Consider the following 22,085-nt stretch of genomic DNA (forward strand, 5'->3'; position numbering starts at 1 on the left):
TCATTTTCTTTTTAATGCACTTTAGGTATCTATACACACTTATGGGATCAACAAAAACTTTGAATCTATACAAGTTCTTTGACATTGGGTCCATTAGTTATTCAAGTTCTAAAGAAGAACGTGCCTAATTGTTGACAGCTTGATTACTTGGCATAGATTATAATCAACTCTTACTGATTCCTTAAATTTATGGGTATGTGGATAACCTAAAGTAAAGGATTGAAATTTTCAATACAGTAGTCTAACATGCAGTCTTATTATTTCACACGTATATTTAGGAATCACTGGACTTTTAGATAGGCTCTTTGAAAACTGTATTGACCAAGATATATCCGAAGTAGTTGAAATGTATGTGATACTTAGTGTGTTACTTCCTTTTTTCTTTATGCCACACTACTTTAAGTAGGTAAAAGCCTGATATTCTTTTGTAGGTCGTTCAACATAACGAAGAAGAAAAAATCAATTTGGAGGATCGTAAAGGTATGTGAATACCTCTATTACTATAGTTGTAAATTAATTATTATTTTTAACATAGGTTAAGTCTTTTGTATGTGTATCCACAGTGTTCTAAGCAATCAGGAGTAGTCGTATGTGGTTACTATGTCATGCGGTTTATGCATGACATCATATTGTCAAAGAGTACTTCTATCATAGACATAGTAAACATAACAGTTTTAAAACTATCATGCATTTATAACTTATTATGAATGAAACTCATTTAGAACTACTTTATTGTCTACAGATGAAAGGTTCACCCCATACTTACACATAAGATGACATTGACTATATACGGTCCGAGTGGGTAGAGTTTGTAGGGAAGCACGTATATTGTGCTTAGAATAAGATCGTTAATTAATTTTTTTGAAATACTTTGTCACATATTTTAGTGGATATAAATGTTTTCCCAGTTAAGGTACAAACAAACCCCATAGGTACCACAAAAGATGCTTTTAAATTAAATGAAAGAAGAAAAAGAAAGTTTTGTGTTGGAGCTGCTTTTGTTGGAGCTGCCATAAAATGTCATATTTTGGTAAGATTTTTTTTTCAACCTGGGTTTTCCTATATGTGCTTTTTTCTAGAATAATTATGTTATTAACAAGATGATGAACCAATTTATATGGGGACATATTTTGGTAAAACAAAATTCTTCAGTTTTTTCTTTCAACTTTACTTTGTGATCAATCTCTTCATGTTTAACAAGATGATGAACCAATGCATGGTTTTCTAACGTACGTATAGAGTATTTGTTTATGTGCAGGAGATTCACATTGGTTGCTCAAGAGACTTATTAGGTAGCTTATGGAGCTATTACCATATTTTGTTTCTAATGTCATATTTAATAATTTTTTGTCTCATTGTTCATATTTTCTCTTTCGTCAAATGCGTGTAGTAATGAACACAAAGATCTATAAAATTGGAAAGATGGGGTAGTAATCGATACTGTTGGCAATGAATTCGACAGGTTAGTTTGCTACATGAATTGAATAACTATGTCGTTTTAGATGGCTGAAATGTAAATGCAATAAGGTCGTGTATGGCTGAAGGTGATCCATTCAGATATGAATTTTTTTTCACTTTTAGTTACAAGGAACTTGGAAAATTAATTGTATCATAGTTCTAGATAATACTACTTTTGTTGTATGTCTCTTTATTTGATTAAAAGAAAGGGAAAAATAAATGGAGCTTTTGTTGGAAGAAGAATGCATTGTTGTGTATGCTTGGTTATCTTGTCAAGATTTGAAACTTCATATCTTCCATTTATCTTTACCTATTTCTCTTTGAAATTCTGTGATGTTGGGATTTCTTGTGGACATAACTAAATTGTGTGAAGAAGTTAAGATTTATAGGGTTTGAGGTCATTTTGGAATTGTGTTGTTGGATGGAAAAACAATTTCATATATTGGTTTGGAGTGGATAAACTCCTTGATATTAGTTTAAATGACTTCAAAGTTATATTTCGGGGCGGGGGGGGATGATGTATTGAGATATATTATGAACTAATAATTGGTGTTGTATATTCGATTTATCTCCCCTTTTAACTAGGGCTTGAATTGGTACGTTGTGTTGGCATTACAAAGGGTAAAACTTTTCTTATATTCTTATATTGATGTGTAGAGTCATAATATTTTGTTTTCTTACTAGGTTTTGCAAGAATCTATTGGAGTAGTGAAGCCATATTGGAGCAATTGATTGATTTGTAGGCCTTTTTGTTGGTTTGGTAACAAAATTTTGGTTGAAATGTACTTATTTAAATAGCTTGTTGGTACTAAAACATGTATGTTCATTCTATCATTGTACAAACCCTTTACCATCAATTGTACAAATATTACAAAGTGTATATTAACGTATATATATTAAAGTATTGACGGTTTGTTTCTATATGGGTGTGTTGTATAGTACCTTGTGCTTGAATTGGCTTGTGTAATGGCAGGGCGGCAAGAAAAACAGGGAAGAGTATATGACATTTGTATTCTAAAAACAATTGTCATGGAAAACTTATTCTTGACAGTCAATTAAAGTCATGCTAGGTGAAATGATGATAGTTAGTCATTGTCATAAAATATAAATAATGACATTTATTATCTATCAGTAATACTAGATATGTGACATTTATTTTCTGTCATAAAATATAAATAATGATATTTATTATCGGTCATTAATAAAAGATACGTGACATATATTTTTTGTCATGAAGAACATCTATTGTGATAGTTTTTTCAAACTATCATAATAGACTTTCCATGATTGCTGGAACAATGACTTAAAATAACTGTCACGAATTTTAAATATTACAACGTTTAACTGTCATCGTTGGTCATTTTTCTAGTAGTGTTGTCTCAGAATTCCTATATCTTGTTGCCTATTGATGTTGCTGGTCTTGCTCCCAAGACATTGGCGTTGAGTTTTTTGTTGTTTCAAGGTGCTCGTGCTCTTAATTTACCCTTGGAGTTTTATCCTGATTCTAGCGTCTCTGCTCTACAGTTCACTAAAATTCTATTCTTACTAACAGCCTACGTCTTCCTACTGCTACTACATCTCGAGTGTTTCAAGTTTTGACTAAGGAATCGTGTCTGCTTGCTGGCACTATTCGTCGTTTAGTTCCTTCAACTTCTGCCTCTAGGCCCTCTTCCTAATTATATTTGTCATACCGCAAGAGGGAGACAACTGAGATTATTTTTTGTTTATGATTATTTTGTGTTGCTTTTGAATGGATTCAAGACTTGTCTTTATTTTGTAGCTGACCGCCTTGTGATCTGAAATCAGTTTTATCTGAAGTGATTTGGTTTAAATGAATGAATTTATGCTTCATTCAGTTAGGTATGTTCTTTAGGTGTGAAAGTGTTGATTCTGTGTTGATGGAATGATGTGTAGCAGTTACATGTTTCTTTAAATTTGTGGTTTGATAATTGGGTGCTTGTCTGCGCAAATAAAGGAAGATGGGCCCAAGGGAAAGCTTATTATGTTCATTATGATGTGGTCCCACTTCCTTTATTATTTATTAATTAATTATTGGTGGATATATGTATGTGAGGAGCACGGTTAGGATATTCCAAAATTCTTTTAATTAAGAATTGTTTGGATTATGCAAAACAACCAAGATGTTCAGCTTTATTTAAGGAATGAAGGTCATGCTCGTCAAGTAAGAAGAAAGAATTCTGATTCAAGGTAACTTTTCAATATGCACATCGAGATCTAACGAGTAAGGAAACAACATATTGAAAATGAGAGGTTATTCTAATGGTTCAGGGAGGCTTGAAGCTAGAATTACCCATTTAATTAAGGGGAGTAATCCTTCTCATGTTATGATAATTGTTGTGTCTGATTATTGTGTCAATTCATGGTTAGCACAGTAAAATATATGATGAATGTTAAACCCTATGTCATAACATTGTAATCATCAAGTTCTACACGAGTAATATAATCTCTTATCATGGGTAAAAGACCCCCCCCAGATGTGGATGTTGTCTCAACGAACTGGGTTACCAAAGTTGTTTGTGTTGCTCTACTTGTCTCTTGTGTTTCAGTTGATATTTCTTTTGTTATTAACTTACGATACAATAATATTTACAATTATAAGTGAGCGTTCACTTTCTCAAATAGCTTAAAAACATGCTTGAAATCACTTTAATAAATTCATTTTTCACTCACAGATACAAGCTTAAGTCCTTGGTCTATAAATTTGCTTGATCTCTTTTTGACCTGAAATAATGGTAAAATAATCCATTTGATTCCCTTTGACCAAGAAAATATCAAAAGTTTACTTAAAACTTCCAAAACTCACCAAAATGGCCCAAAAACACATCTTGACACATGCTGGCACGTAGGGATGGGCGGCAGGGCCTTGGTTGCGTGCGTTGGGTTGTCCGCATGCTAACCTCACGCACAAGCACAAGCACGCCTCACCTGGCCACGTGTCTGACGTCTTGCGTGGCCTCTTTATGCGTAGGGCTTGTCACCCTTGCCTTACACGTTGTCTGCCTTGCGCGTAGGCTATGCGTCTAGCACTTGCCTTAATGTATCACTAACCTTGAACTTGGTTCGATATGCGATCTGATGGTAGGTTTTGACCCCAACTCTAATATTGGGTTCGATTTAACCAAAATTTTGAAGACATCAACCTTAGGTCTAAGGCTAGGTTTAATGAATATTGGGCCTGATGGACAGGCTCTGACCTAAGCTCCAGGACCGGGTTCAATTTAACAAAAACTTTAAAGACATTAACCTTAACTCTAGTGTTATGCTTGATAAATGTCGAACCTGATAGATAGGTTTCGAGCTCAGCTCTAGGACTAGGTTCAATTTAACCAAATTTTGGTAAGACCTTATTCTAGAACTAGGCTTAATAATAAACCTGATAGATAGTCCAGGTTGTTGGATTACTCGGGTTATTGTTATACCCTTAACATTAGGTGACCTATGCATGCGTCAACCAACCAGGTGATAAAGAGATTAACACTAGGTGATATGAATCACTATAAGACAAAGGTGATTGGTAAGAATGTTAGATAAAGAAGGAAAAGACGTCACACCGCTGCTTAACATTATCTATAGTATATATAAAAACTTGGATGAGGAGAAATTTTTTATGACATTTTTGCCCTTCCACTATATCATTTTCTATTATTGCATTGGTAACAATTTTGTCTTTTCACTTTTCTATTTGTACGGTAATTAAAGAATAAATGAGAGGATTTTATAAATACCTTATGTATTTATTAGATTAATTACTCATGAACTTATAGTTCAAGAAACCCAAAGCCCATCCAACTTCTAAAATGAAAATAATTAATAATTCATTTTCCTCTTATAGATTTATAACTAATGAATAGTTTTATAGCATAAGGAAACTGAAAAATTTATCCTAACTATTAAATGCAAAAAATTAATAACTAAATCAGTTAACTAATATAATTAATAAAACTCTAGAAATTCTTAAATGGCATCAATTAGTTGAGGTTTGGATGACTATAAGAATCCATTTTTCTACATCTAAAGTGTGCAAACAATTTGGATAGCATTCAACTAATCCTAGAGTTTCAAGGTAAGACTTTTCTTTTCTTTCTCTCTTTTTATTTTATGTATTTATTTATTTTAGTTGTTTTAAGCTTTTTAAGATGTGTTTGTTTTAAAATTATATCTCTAGAAAATCGTTTACATTTCATCAACGTTTCAAGTTTATATTGATATATAAAAATTGCACTTTATAACATCTTCATTATTTGTCGAGTGTTTAATCAATCTATCCACCCAAGACTAAGCTAATTAGATCAAGAGGTTTCTAGATTTAGTCTAATATGTAAATCTATAAGTATCAGTAAAAGTGAAAGCACATTCGAAGGTCCAAACAAACGACAATAGAAAATGACAATACATCCTTAATTGATAGCTATTTGGTAGTGATTTATGAAATCTCATCAATTGTCATGCATTTAAGAATACCTATATGTACATGTATAAGAGAAAAATTTTGTGTTTCCCACTTCTCTTGATTTGTATTTTCTTTCCATCATCAACTTTCTTTTCTAAAAGTTTATAGAATTTAGCATAGAAAACTAATGTAATATAATTATTTCATTTTTCTAACGGTGACAAAGTAGAATTATCTAACAATCATGTAGTATTCCTTTTTTAAGAACTATTTATTGATTTAATTTTAAACAACAGTTGGAAGAAAAATTAATCACTTGAAAATGAAGATACTCAACTAAGAAAAGGTTGTTATCATAAAAAATAACCTAGCCAATAAAGTGAAAACAAAACACAAATTTCACATGTATGACACGTGTGAAGGACTAGTATTGATAAGAAGTCAGGATATGGCAACCTATATTGTGTCCCCTTAATTCAATGCTTATAACTACAAGGATTACGTCCTTCGTTCAAAGTGTGTGAGAATTTGTCGAAGATGAGCTCAACTTTATTCCTCTAATTTATTCTCTTCTTTATGTGAGAGCTTAGAGTGAGAGATGTAAACCAATTCAAATCTCATTTACCCTCAAAGTAATAGGTAAAAATGAAGCCAAAGAACATAAGAGATTGTGTTCTAATGCTCAAATCATTTTCCTTCCATTTTTAGTTTCTTTTGGTGTTCTATTTGTAAGTCAAACTCCATGGTCATAGGACCTATAATTCTATTTATAAATGCAAAATATTTTCATTATTATTCTTCCATCTTTTTATCTACCATATTGTAACGCCCAAATTAAAGTAATTTATTCTTAATTATCTTAAGTTTAACTTTGTCTAATGTTGGAAAACTTTGATTTGTAGAGATGAGAATTTATTAGATACTTTGGAAAAATATCTAATTAATTGAATTTGGAATCGATGATTGAGTTTGTTTGTTTTTAAGTGAATTGTGTTAGGGGATTTGTATTTGAGAGAATTTTGGATAATTATATGTAGGAGTATATAATTATTTGAATTTAAAGTTAAAATAATTGTATTATGAAAATAATATAATTATTAGAGATTGGATTAGTATTTTTTTTTTTTTTTTGTGGAAAGATAAAGGTGATGTGATTGGAGAGAGAGAGATTATTTAAGTTTTAAAAGAGATTTAGTTGGATTTAAATGAAGAGAGAGAAGAAGTTGTTTATTTGGAATAGATTGGGGAAAGAGGAAAAAGAAAAAGGAAAATAATAATAATTTTATTATTTCATTAAATAGGCTCCTCGAAAAACGTGGGATCTCACTATTCATCATCTTCTTCATTTTGACCCTAACCTCACAAAGGAAACTCTAGCCGCCAACAAGTCCGTCGTCGTCACCTTCCTCCGTACGATAGGCACCACAGGTCGCTGTACCTTTCGTAAGCTGTCCGATCGCGTCTTCTCTATCTTCCACCGCATCGTTCTACCTAGCATCTACACGTCACAACCGATCCTCCCTTCACCACACGTCGTTCTTTGTCTGCCTCCATTCGTCGTCAGTTGCTGTGTCCCATCGTGTTTCGTCGATCATCCGCGTGAATTGAGTCGACGACCATCTTTCAATCGTGCTCTCTCCTCCGCGTCAACCCTTCTGTCAGCCATCACTGATCAAACAAGTCGCATCTGAGTGAGTTGTATGCAAGACAACCTAAGCCGTTAGCCATCCTTTTGAGCTGCCCGAGCCGTAGTCGAGCCGAGCCGCGTCCAAGTCGTCCCTTTCTACCAAGCCGTCCGCACAAGCCGCCACCATCTTTCGAGCTAAGCCACTAGTCTTAATTTTGGTCCTTTTTCCCACCTATTTCAGTAAGTTTTTTGGTTTTTTGATTGGGTTTTTGGATTACCCAACAGAGATTAATTTTGGACTATAAATAATTTAATTTTGGATTAAATGAATTATTTTCTTAAAGAACTGGTAAGATCAATTGGAAGTTTGAGCGGTGGAATTTTCCCAACCAAGGATAAAATTGAATTCAACCTCAACTTTGGGTAAGTTGAATTAAATGGTTTTTGGGTCTTTAAGCAGCCACTAAACTTATTATCTTAGTATTTTACCTTAATGTTTAGGATTCTTCTTGGGAAGCTTGACTTTGCTGCCAGGATTATATTTTTGAATTAGGCTAATCTCTAGGTAAGAGATTCTTCTACTAAACCTTCAAATTGAAATAAGAGCTTGCATGTAATTTTTCCATTATGCATTGAGGTAGCTAAGATGCATAATGAGTTTATGTTTATGATGATTGATAGTCATGAGGGAGTTTATGTTTAAGATGACTGATAGTTATGACATGAGATATGTTGATGATGACATTTGATGATGTTGATGTTTATGCATGAAATGTTAATCTTGATTAAGAATGCTACGACTAATATTCATGTCATGCTTATGATGTTATGTTATGCTACATGCTATGGTTAGGGTGTACTATTCACTTTATCTATTAGAGTCGTACCCACATGGGTGTCCCTTAGGATCACCACTTTTTATGACTGTGTAGTCCGACATGATCACCAGTCCAATATGAGATGATGATATGTTATGAGTGACTCGACGGGGTCACTCACAACTCGATTGTCTTAGTGTTTCTTTTAAGGTTCACTAAAGACCAGTTTGTCCCAGGTGTTCCTTGTGTTCACCGAAAACCAGTTTTGTCCTAAGTATTCCTTTGGGTTCATCGAAAACCAGAGTGTTCCTATGGGATTACAGATTGCACGTGTTCAGCAACATGCCAGTTTAAGGTACCTCTTTACAGGACTCTAATAGGAAGTTAATAGACACCTAGCGAAGCTAGTAGTAGGTCTCTTACTGAGTATATTTTTATACTCACTCTTTTATGTTTAATTTTTCAGGCAGAGGTAAGCTGGCGAATGACAAGAAGTGACCGTGGCGTGCCATAGGAAAACACTTATGCTTTCGCTATTACGTTATTTGTTTATTTCAGTATTTTGTACTTTCGTTATTTCTCTTTTTGAAACTAGATAGGGCTCGACTAGAATTTTATTTTTTGAGATTTATTTCTACTCACTTTAGTTATTTATGATTTTAATGAGTATTTGAGATTTTAAAATTTTGAAAGACAGTTTAGTATCACTTTAGTTATTTTTCCATTTGGATTTAAGACAGTTTTATTATCATTTAAGTAGTAATGACCTCAACTTAGTATAAAGAGTTGGGTTATTACACATATACATGTGTTTCATGAAATTTGGATGATGCGAAGTAGGAGTAGTTCATAAAGAATTTGGTTGTTTGTATTATCTAACTCGTTTAGTCAAAGCTGCACTCAACGCTCCATTCCATTTGAAAGGAGAAATGAAGCATTGGACGTTATTGCTTGAGAGAGTAATAACTTAAAGACCTTACTAAACAGGCAGTGAATGGATTGTAGTCAAATTGTGTGAGACCATGATCGCGTTCTGAAACTACGTGATAAGATTGCACGCGACAAGAATTAGTTGTGCAATGAAAGCTAGAAATTGCAAAGCTTTCAAAGTAATCTGTGTATCGCGTCCTTACTATGCGATGAGAAGGAGCTATGCAATTAACTGGGAGGCGTTGTGAGTTTCCTTCATTATGAAGTAGCTGACGTCATTCTTGTGTAAAAAGGACGGTGAGCTGTTTTGACTTTGTCGCCCAATTAAGTTCAGGATAAGGTGGCAGTAACACGTGGCGTTTTGTTATTGAATGATTCTCATCATCAGGCAGAAGCAATCATTCTGGCATGGATAATCTCATCGAAAAAGTCTATAAATAAAAGGAATCCGACAAGATTAAAAGCTTATTTTACCCGATAATTACCTAAAGAGCTAAAAACTTGCAAATTGGTTTCAAAGTACTTCGAGCTTGGATTTTCGGCAAGAGTTGGCCAAGAGGTCTAGTAGGAATGATGTTAATTGATTGAGTGGTTTCTTCTTAAAATGTTTTCAAACTAAAAGAATTTCCACTATATTTAAATCCTTACATATATTTCTCTATTAAATTCTTGAGTTCCATGATTTCTCTCATGTTCTCAAATTCTAAAAATGGAATTGGTTTACAAATTAATTGAATTTGAAAATGAGTTGACATACTGTGATGAAGTAATCTTTGATACCGTATGTGATGAGATATCTCACAGTTGTTGTGTATCTTGTGTAGAATGCCTTATCATTGTTGTGTGATTTGGAATAAGATACATTATTTTTGTTGTGTGATTGGAATAGGATGTCCCATACTTGCTGTGTGATTTGGTATGAGATCCCTTTGTTTATTGTGTGTTTTGACATTGGAAGACGCATTATGCGTGATGGAATTAATGGAGAATTTGTTGTTGCATTGAGATTACTTAGCACAGTTATAACTCAACAGAAGAGTGTGGTAAACGCTTGAGCTGGGTAAGGTACAAAGATGTGATTAAACATGCAGAATGATTTTGCGATATGATTTATAAAACGCATTATGCGAACTGCTTCCTTATGTGATATGGTTATGATGGATGATTTATGGGAAAATGGTTTCTAAATGATTTGTAAATACTTGCCCAAGAGATTTGAATGTGCAAATCGCGTAGTAAATTGAAATGATTTGATTTGAATTCATATATCTATTAAATGGTTGATGTATTTATTTATATCTCATGGTTTTACGAGAAGAATTGCAACACGTTATGGCTGAAATTTTTCTTATTAAATGTGTCGGTGAAAAACCCCACTCACTCGACACTTTTGTCTAATATTTTAAATGCTTTGTTTTATTCCTCCCTCCTCCAGGTAGCAAAGGACATCCAGTATTTGACTTGCCAAATTGAACGCCTGTCATGCCATAATTGTGTTGCATCAACTTGTTAGTATTCCTAGCCAATTCACTTAACATTAAGAGTCCTAGGCGAGATGATCAAGTTATTCTTTTGAGGCTTGTCTATTTTTAGTTTAAAGAAACTTTATGTACTTTTTTTAGTTCTACCCTGTTATCAAATATCAATGAAATTTTTGTTACTTCAAATTGAGTTCTCATCTCGTGTTAAGTTTGATGTTTGTGTTTATTCCGCTTACTAAGCGTTCTGCGTGCTATCTCGTGGAGAGATTCACGTTGAATGTTTAGGCGGTCATGCACCCACATGGTCGCATGAAGTGATCTTGGGGTAGGGCGGAACATATTGTCACTTCACTGAATAATCCATCTTTAACATACATATCAGAAATGCGTGTGTATGACTCTAAGACATCGAGAGGTTACCCACTTTAAAATAAGATGGTTGTAGATAATGCACTCAATTAGGTATGAAATGGAAAAAATTGTGATTTAAAATATTTGAATTTTGAAAGTTGAACAAATATGACGAAGACACCGAAAGGATGTTTGTCTTAATTATGAAATTAGCACGTATTACATGTCGCCTCAAAGTACTGCTTAAATTTTGCACCACAACACAATGTGTGGAACATTCCTTCATGCATCCCACCTAGATATACTGGGTTCAACTACATGCATATTCTCCACAACCATACCACCTCGTCCACCTCACACTTATTATAAATAATAGAACATTAGTTAATACTGTGAATATTGAATACTATATAGATACCGCATGAAATCAACTTAAGCGTTTTAATCAAAGGTTATATAAGTTTTTTGTTTCGACCTTGACTTATCCAGGAAACCTGTATTTCCACTTATACTTGGGCAAGAGGGAGGAGAACTTGTACCACATTGATAAATATTTGGAATTAAGCGGCACATAAGTTAGTGTCTGCCCTTTTTATCGCATGATTCTATCTCAATCGTCTGGCTTAAGTTGCATACTCAAGTCTATAACGCCATATTCACAATAACATGGGCCTAATCACACATACACAAACAAAGAACCACTAGGCTTGATAGATATTGGACTTGATACACAAGTATCAACCTCAACTCAAGAACTGAGTTCGATTTAACCAAAATTTAGGAAGGTTTTATTCAGTGAAAACTCGAGGAAAACTGACATTGTTGTAGAGCAAAAATGCCAATAACAAAGGGTAAATGAGCATCACATGACATGATTAAGGTAAGGTATTTGTTGTGGACTAGAAGTAAATTGTCATTGCTATAAGAAGAGTGACAAGTCGGAAGCCAAGTTAAGTACTAGTGCAACCAAAAGTATCAAAAGCCAAGGATGACAAACCTCAAGGTATATCTGTAGTTAAACAACTTCTTACTTTCGTTGTTGTTAGAGTTGAGTTGCTGTATATATAAACACAATATTAAAAATTCATTTTGTATATATACAAGTAAAAGACATAATATTATAGTTTTTTAAAAAATACATTAATTTTATTTATTTGTTGTGCATAAAAAAATATTTATATATTTGTTTCATTAACAAAACGATGATAGCCATTTAATATCAGGCAATTACTGACAAAAAATAGGTGACAACCTGACATAGAAGAAGATCTTTAATGTAAGTTTAAAATCGACATTAAAAACTTGTAATAACATGTCTTTTGATGTCGGTTGAGAACTGATATTGTACTTCTATATGTCCATTATAAACTAACATTGTTAGGCATCTATAATGTCAGTTTGAAACCGACATCAAAGAAAAACCGATATTAAAAGCCTTTAATAACATGTTCTTTGCTGTCGGTTGAGAACCAACATCGTACCTCTATGATGTCAGTTTTAAACTGACATTAAAATTCAGTTTTGTTGTAGTGGGGATCAATCTCACCCTACAAATCAAAAAACGACGTAACTCTCATGGGCCGTTCATCACTCACTTGAGATTTAAATTAATTTACATGGATTTTCTATTGAAATATTGAATCTTTAATTAATAGTGTTATAACATGAGACTATATTTTGCGGTTCAATCTTATACAATCTCATTGCATAGAATACTCCCACTCACATGTCTTTACTTGAATGGTTTGAATAAAATCAATTGTATAACATATATATACAACTCTTGCGGCATTTACAAAGTGAGTCGTGTTCATATTGTTAATAGTATAAGACATCCATCTTATCCATATATTATAGATCTTTTGGGTTATAACTTCAAGATGATTCATTTGTATGTTAACTACATACAGTGAAAATAACTTTACATCTTAGTTTATTAAATTTTAGTTATGCAAAGAAATATAAGATTCGTTTACTAAAGAACAAAATTACATACTACAAAATTTAGGACATAAAACCCAACTAGAACTTAATTAGAAGGGTTTCTAACTTCATTCGTGCATATTAGGACTAGAAGTAATTTTAAATTGTGCTTCATCGTGAATTTGATTGCAACGTTTACATGTTAAATCCTAAGACTCTCAAAAGGCTTGAATAACAAACCATGCAATGTGATTAGGCATATATTTTGTCAGTGTCCAATTTTATTTTACCTTGCTGAAGGAGTATAAAATAACGAAGTTAGGGGTTATGATAATGCTCAATATGCATGTTTTATCATATCCCACTTAAATCGAGATGGTTCTTGTATTTCATGTATTTATTTGATTATTTTATAGGCTTCCGTTTTATATCTAAAGAGTAAAATGGAGTATTAGGGAAAAAATGAACTAAAACGAATTAAAAAATAAAGCTTAATTATATCAATAAAAAAAAAAAAAAAAAAAAAAGAATATTGAAATTACAAAATTATCCTTGAGGACAGCATAGTGACGTTCAGCATTGGTTTACGCCCGATGTTAAAAGTTGGAGAGCCTTAATTTATGCAAGATGTGAAACATTGTAGAATTTCAATCATTTTTCGTGTGAAAATTTTATCAATTATTGCAGCGCTACACCCAGACACCCCAACATTTTGACAAATTTATAAATAATTATTTTTCTACCTTGGGGTTGATATCTCTGGTGCTAATCGATTATCAATGTATTTTCTCTATTTTCTATGGTCTGATCTTGGATGTCCGAAAACTCAAACTTCCTTAATTAGCATGTTGATGAAGAGTTAAGGTACCATTCTAGCTTAAGCGTAGAATTCGCTTTCCCTGATATTGTAACTTGGGAAATTTAGATCAATTGCATAATTCCATCGATTTTGTCTTTGGGTTCTTTTTCAATCTTATATGTTTATGATTATATTATTGTTGGAAGTTGTGTGATCAATAACTAGGTATCAAATTGCAAATATGTGACATATAATTATGATTCAATATTGAGTGACAAAAGGTTAGATTAATTTGTTGTATTGTTCTAATCATCCTAGAAAGAACTGTGACGAATATTAATTGAGGTTTGTTCATAGTTGATGTTCACCTTAGCATAATCTCTATTCGTAATGTGGTTAATCTTAATTGACTATGATGTTTTTCATCTAATTGAGTTGACTAATTTGATTAAATGGACCCTCGATCGCCTAGCTTTTTCTAGCTATGTTGTTTAAGCTTAGACAACGTAGAAATTAATTTCATAATTTAAGATCAAGTTATAATTCCGGGAACAACTCGCAAGCTTAGTTTAGACCATTTAATCATTGAATATAACCTTTGTTTAACTTTTTAATGCAATTTAATTTTCTTGCATACAAATTCAAACTCCAAGGCCCCATTCTGTTACTTAGGGTTAGTTTAATTAATAGAGGAATTCAAAGGTTCCCTGTGTTCGCTAGCTATCACCATTCCATTTTCATGGGCATCAATTCAATTATTTACTCCATAATTTGGTGACAAATTTCGATCCACCATCAAGTTTTAAAATCGTTAAAATCATTTGTTAAAATCATTTATGTCATCTTTAGTTAAAATTTAATCAATTAATTTAATATGAAATCTGCCCTTTTCATATAATTAAAATTAATTTTTAAGAATTAAGAATATCTATGGTAGTGATTTTAAAAATAAAAAATAAAACTTTAACAATTTTGAATCACACTTTGCTAATATTAACTTGCATAGAATGTCAAAATCACTCTAAAATATGTCGAGAGTAGCCATTATTGAAGAGATTCTTCCGACTTCCCATGTGAGATAGAAAACAAAACAACTCTACTACAATAAAAGAAATACACATGTTATGTATCAATGAGTATGTTGTGTTGATCACTTGTAACCAAAGTTTGAAATATTAGTGTTGATGGAAATACAGAGGTCTTGATTTTATGAAAATATCAAAATTGATGAAAATTTTGAAGAAATATATGGAAGTTGATGGAAATTACTATAATTAGTTAATAAAACTTTGATCGTAGTTTACTTAGACTATAATTGATATTTTTAATCTTCATTTCTATAAAGTAAGACAATATTTAAATGACTATATTATAAAAGCACTGTGAAAATATATTGTTGGGAGAGCAAAATTTTTAAAAAGAAATAGAAAATAATCACAACATAATATAAAATTTTAAGAATATTTTTAGGCAAAATGACGTGAAAGTTACGAAAGTTTTAGATGGTAAAAGAAAAAATTTATATCAATTCAATCTTGTAGGGAAATGATGTAAAATTTAATGGAAAAAGTTTGAATGTGGTTAAAAACAAATATAGGTTATTTTTTGTGACTTTTTTTAAATTCAATTTCTTTAAAAATGAATGTATTTGGTTGAAATTAAAACTAAAATTTTAAAAATTAAAATTTAAAAAGTTGGAGGTCGTAAAAACTTCCTATAGAATTGTATGTAATATGAACGATAAAATTGAAAATTTTGAACTAAACTAACTTAACTAATTCAGAACAAATCATAACCACTTTTGTTTTTCAAAATTTTTCAAAATCAAAATAAAATAAAAAAAAAAATTCTCTAAATATTCTTGAAATTTCGTCAATTGGAAGACAACAAAATTTTCCCTTATCTAGATTTTAATTGGTTGGACATGTTGAAAACTTTTACACTTTTTTGTGGAAATTTTAAAATGTAACAAACTTTAATGGCTTGATATAATTTAACATTAGTTTTTAGATCAATAATTTTTTTTTTTTATGAAAATTTAAAAACTATGTAGACTTCATGCATGACATCTTGCAGCAGGAGAAGATAAATTTTTTTCTTTTTTTTTTCTTAACATTTTAACTTTACTTTAACTTTACTCCTTGCACACACATACGGTTATAGTTATCCTCAGGTGAGATAGATTTACATCCTATATACAAAGATGTTGAAAAAACAAGACTTGGAATGTGTTAGAAAGGGAACGTACCAAAACAAAAGAGATATGTACAACATTAAAATGATGTGGATGAGGTCTAAGAACAAATAATTAAGTAAATAAAGAAGAGAAAAGGTAGGTTTTGAGATATTATTCCTCGAAGTGCTAAAAAAAAAAGGGTAACCCAATCTAAGGGGATGGCCAAGGTCGCAATTCAATGGCCACTCTTGGCCCCATTTTCCACCCTCCTTTGAAGATAACCCAATTTTATTCTCTCACACTTCCCGAGGACTAACTACATCAAACCAATTTTTAGTCCTAATCCATTTCCATATTTTCTTTCTTTTTCTAAATTACACCAATTTCCCATCTAAACATATAACTTAAACAACAACATATTTATTATTAATTATCTCGAATTGATCTACTGGTAAAAAGAAAACCATTATATCAATAACTAATCTGAAGGTTATGGATTCAACTAATCCAAACACTCTAGATATATACACATAAAAGAAGACATTTATTATTATTATTATTATTATTATTAGACATTGGTTATTTAAATTAGACAGTATTATCATTCTTAATTAGACATTTGATGATTTAATTTTTTTAACTTCCTATCCTTTTACTTAAATAAATAGATAACAACAAAAAATCAGTTTACTCTTGTATGCAAAAGTTATATGACTTGAGCAAATTAAATCGATGAACTGAAAATGACAGATTTACCAATTTATTCGATAAACAGTCGAAGATTCCCGTAAATTATAACCTATATGTTGCTAGTACTACATTATTATAATTGTGTCGTAGAATATTCACTGCTTTGAAAGCAAAATTGACACGATCTCAATGGTAAATTGTTAGAAACCGATTGTTTTCTAAGGTTAACACAACACCCTTCTCGAACACACACTTTTATTAATAGAGAAAATACAATGTTAAAATCAAAATCTCACCTCAAGACAACTATTTTTAATAAGAATTCAACGAACGTTTTCAAATATTAAATATAAAAACAATTTTGATCCAAATTGAATATAAAAAATGTGTTATATCTAAATTGAATAAAAAAATGTTTTCAAATTTATATTAAATAAGAAAAAACATTTAAAAATTTAACTAGTTTACTAGTAGTTCTATCATACATTAGATGAATCATATTATATGTGGAAGCAGTTCATAATCATATACGAGAAAATGGAAGTGTTTATGAACCTTTATAAAGTAATAATGAGTGCCCTTAATTTACCAATATTATTGTTTTATTTGTGATGGAAGGATAAATGTGAGAAGATAAATACAATAGAAAAAGAAAGAAAGAAAGAAAGAAAGAAAGAAAGAAAGAAAGAAAGAAAAGAAAGGAATTAGGATGGAATGAAAAGTTAATTGATAATACAAAGTATGTGGTGAAGCGGTGGGGGAAGAAGTGTTGTTGATCAAGTTGTTATCGGCTAAGTTGGTAGGGATATATTATAAATGGAGTACTCGTGATTGACGCAGCCTCTTGTTTCGATCCCTTCAACCCCTACGGATCATTTTATTTCAATTTCATTTCCATACTCTTATCGAAATTTTGAAATAATCCCTGTGTGTGCTTTTTCTAATAAATACGCCAATATTTTCATTTTCACGATAGAATGAAATTTTGAAACACAACCCCAACCCAACCTTATCCTTTCCGACCTCTTTAACCCATCAAGTCGCCGCTAACCCAACTATGTATTTTTTTTATATATATATATATATTTTCTCCCCTCTCTTTCTCTTCCTCTCAATTTTTATTTAATAGTTATGCCATAAAATAAGAGTACTGTGATTTTCATTCTGTTTAAATATATCTCCATCATTACGTCGTTTTATATACCTCATTTCCACTCAAATATTTGTAAGAAGAGAGAAAATAAGAACTATTAGATGATTTAAGGATAAAACGGAGAAGTAAATATCTTTTTTCTTTTATATATATACAGTATAAACATGGTTGAGTAAATGAAGAGATGATATATTTAATTTCATTAGCTATATATAGCCTATAACCATATATTAAGATGTCAAATTCCAAATCTATGTTTTAGTTCTACGAACGTATGAAAAAAAATGCCCATATGAACTAATATTTTTGTAAGTCAAATAAATTAATACAAATCACTTCATCTTTTTTCTCTAAATGAGCGTAATTACTGTTATTTTTATTATGTATTTTTATATGCATGACTAATTGAATTTTTATTTATGTTTTTATGGGTAATTATATATAATGTCTCAAATATTCATTGAACTTGATTATCGATATTAGAACCTTTATGATTCAAGTGACCATTGACCAACAAGTATTTTGTCAATTATTGACTATAATATCAATTAATATAATTCTAAATTTTAAATTTTGATAATGATCCTAGATTTTGAAAAAATTATTAGCTTTATGTAACATCATCTACTTATACGTAAAATATGATTAATGGAAATGATAAGCAAGAATCCTAATGTACCGGTAGATAATATCATGTACATGGCTATCAATTTTTACTCAATTGTTTTTTTTAACATTTATTTTAGTAAAAGAATATATTTTTTAGAACTGTTTCAAATGAAAGTTTTTAAGGATAAAAAGAGAAAAGAAAAAACCTTAGGATTACCCCAACGTCTAGGTTTTGAAATAACAATAATGACAATGTGGTAGTATGATAATACGCAGAAACTTGTAAATGGTAACCTTTTTGCGTTCTCATTACGACACATCACACATCCATCTTAAAACTGCTTCAACCGTGTCGACAAGTAGCTACGACACGTCGGTCCCTTACATTTGAAGGAGATTCCGATGAAATCTTCTGAATTTCCTCATCAGACGCCTATTTTGACCCACAAAAAAACATGCACATAAACTCTAGCTTATACATAAATAAGAAATGATATTTAACAAAAGAACCGTAACGACTATTACCGAAGATTATGGTTATTGAGAAGATGAGAGAAAGACAAGTATGGCAGCGGAGAGAGGGATGGGTTTCCCTTACGTGCCCCGCAGTTGCACCTCATAACAGACAAGTTTCCATCAAACTCTGAAGATAACAATGAAACAAAATCAAATTAAATTTTCTTTATAACTTACTTTCTTGGTTTCTGTAGCTCTTTTTTCTTATCTAAACCCATAATTAACATTCTCTTAAATCTGCCTAAATTCATTTTTATATAATCCTTCGTACTTATTACTTCTTTGAACAAGAATTATCATAATCCTTCATATTCTTTCCCATGTAATCCTTCACCAAATAATAATTATAATAATCATTTTCTTTTCCTAATCACCATTTTCCATATTCCTTTCCCCATTATCCCTTTGCTTCCCCCAACCACCAAAGGAAGGGATTCTGATCATCTCTCCCCTTATAAATACAACCCCATCAACAAACTTCTTGCATCGAGTTGATCAGCTTCTTTTCGTTATTTCGAGAAATCTAGAACTAAAGAACATAAAAGAAGCAGTATAAACTCAGCTCTAGCCATGGCTGCCTCCTTCTCTGTTCCTTCAATGGTGAACGCAAACCCATTTGAATTTTGCTGTTAATGCAGGTACTAATAATACTAATACTAATATTTTTGAGACTTCTTGTTGGTATAGATAATGGAAGAAGAAGGAAGATTTGAAGCGGAAGTTGCAGAGGTTCAGGCATGGTGGAATTCAGAGAGGTTCAAGCTAACACGACGGCCGTACACGGCGAAAGACGTGGTGTCGCTACGTGGGAGCCTGAGACAAAGCTACGCTTCAAACGATTTAGCTAAGAAGCTGTGGCGAACCCTCAAAACCCACCAAGCTAACGGCACAGCCTCGAGGACATTCGGAGCTCTTGACCCTGTTCAAGTGACGATGATGGCTAAGCATTTAGACACCATTTATGTCTCCGGTTGGCAATGTTCTTCAACTCACACCTCCACCAACGAACCAGGCCCGGACCTCGCGGATTACCCATACGACACTGTTCCGAACAAGGTCGAGCATCTTTTCTTTGCTCAACAGTACCATGACAGGAAACAGAGGGAAGCCAGGATGAGTATGAGTCGAGAGGAACGAGCCAAAACCCCTTATATCGACTATCTCAAACCGATTATTGCCGACGGTGACACCGGCTTCGGCGGTACCACCGCTACAGTGAAGCTCTGTAAGCTATTTGTGGAACGCGGGGCAGCCGGTGTTCATATTGAGGATCAATCCTCTGTTACGAAGAAATGCGGTCATATGGCGGGAAAAGTGTTGGTAGCGGTTAGCGAACACATCAATCGGCTCGTAGCGGCTCGATTGCAGTTTGATGTGATGGGGGTTGAGACGATTCTCGTGGCTCGAACCGATGCGGTTGCAGCTACTTTGATTCAAACGAATGTTGATAAACGAGACCATCAATTTATTTTGGGGGCGACGAACCCTAATTTGAGAGGGAAGAGTTTAGCCGGGGTTTTAGCAGAAGCCATGGCGGCTGGAAAAACAGGAGCGGAGCTTCAAGCCCTGGAAGATCAATGGATTTCCATGGCGCAATTGAAGACATTTTCGGAATGTGTAACGGATGCAATCATGAATACAATCGCAACAGAGAGTGAAAAGAGGAGGAAATTAGACGAATGGATGAACCATTCCAGTTACGAGAAATGTATATCGAACGAACAAGGACGTGAAATCGCAGAGAAATTAGGGCTGAAGAATCTCTTCTGGGATTGGGATTTACCAAGAACTAGAGAAGGGTTTTACAGATTCAAAGGTTCGGTCATGGCGGCGATTGTTCGTGGTTGGGCTTTCGCACCACATGCAGACTTAATCTGGATGGAAACTTCAAGCCCAGATTTGGTTGAATGCACAACATTCGCAAAAGGGGTGAAATCCATACACCCAGAAACAATGTTAGCTTATAATCTATCCCCATCTTTCAATTGGGATGCATCAGGAATGAGCGATAAGGAAATGGAAGAGTTCATCCCGAGGATCGCGAGGCTGGGTTTCTGCTGGCAGTTCATAACGCTGGCGGGATTCCACGCGGATGCGTTGGTGGTGGACACATTTGCAAGAGATTACGCGAGAAGGGGAATGTTGGCATATGTGGAGAGAATTCAAAGAGAAGAAAGAAACAATGGGGTGGATACATTGGCACATCAGAAATGGTCTGGTGCTAACTACTACGATCGGTATCTGAAGACGGTTCAGGGGGGGATTTCGTCCACCGCGGCCATGGGAAAAGGCAAGCAAATTATTTATCATTGATTGATATTAATGTTAAAAAACTGTTAAAATTTGTTTATGTTGATGAATTTTGAAATGCAGGGGTAACGGAAGAGCAGTTCAAGGAGTCATGGACGAGGGAAGGGGCAGTGAACTTGGGAGAAGAAGGGAATGTGGTGGTTGCCAAGTCGAGAATGTAATGACATGAAGAGCAAAAGCAAAGGAAGTTCTAAGAATAATAATAGTATGGCGTTGGTGATTTCAATATTTTTATTGGTTATTTGGGACAATCTGTTTTTTTTTTTATTAGTTTGGTTATTTTTTCTTTCTTTTTTTTAATTTGAAGTATCAGCATTATGAAATGTCATTTTGTTGTATTGTATTGTATTGTGTCCCAACTCCTCCACTTTTATTTTCCACTGTGTTACTGTCATATATGAAATGAATGAATTGGAAGCTCTTCTTATTTCTACTCTTGGACAACTTGCCTCTCTCTACAAAACAGTGAAATTTGAACCATCTTTATTCTCTTCAAATTTTCAAAACCCTTTTATTTTTCTATTTGTTTGATTATTGTTTCCAACACTAAAAATGTTTTCTTTTCAATTTTTTTTTTTTAATTTATGTGTATTTAACTCTTAGTTTCTTTTTCAAGAGTAAATAAAGCTTGCTCAAATCTTTTATGAGAGATAATGGATAAAGCACTTATTAACAGAAGTATAACAGTAATGTAACCAACTAACAAACTGTAATCTAAATCTTAATAGTGTCGTGTATCTTTCTACATTTAATATAGACAAACTCTATTGTTTTCTTTTATTACCCATTTGAATTGTTTAATGATTTTAGCAATTCTTTTGAACATGCCTATT

The 22,085-nt window shown here is 32.6% G+C and overlaps 1 protein-coding gene across 1 annotated transcript; it reads left to right on the top strand.

Moving 5' to 3' along the window:
- Positions 1–19,345: 19,345 nt before the first annotated feature.
- On the top strand, positions 19,346–21,685 carry LOC103495946 (isocitrate lyase). The gene is made up of 3 exons (XM_008457623.3): positions 19,346–19,542; positions 19,630–21,232; positions 21,316–21,685. Exons 1-3 carry the CDS (start codon positions 19,513–19,515, stop codon positions 21,411–21,413), a joined length of 1,731 nt encoding a protein of 576 aa, XP_008455845.1. The 5' UTR covers positions 19,346–19,512; the 3' UTR covers positions 21,414–21,685.
- Positions 21,686–22,085: the final 400 nt, after the last annotated feature.

The sequence above is a fragment of the Cucumis melo genome, chromosome 11, assembly GCF_025177605.1.
Source record: "Cucumis melo cultivar AY chromosome 11, USDA_Cmelo_AY_1.0, whole genome shotgun sequence".
In the NCBI taxonomy this organism is placed as follows: Eukaryota; Viridiplantae; Streptophyta; class Magnoliopsida; order Cucurbitales; family Cucurbitaceae; genus Cucumis; species Cucumis melo.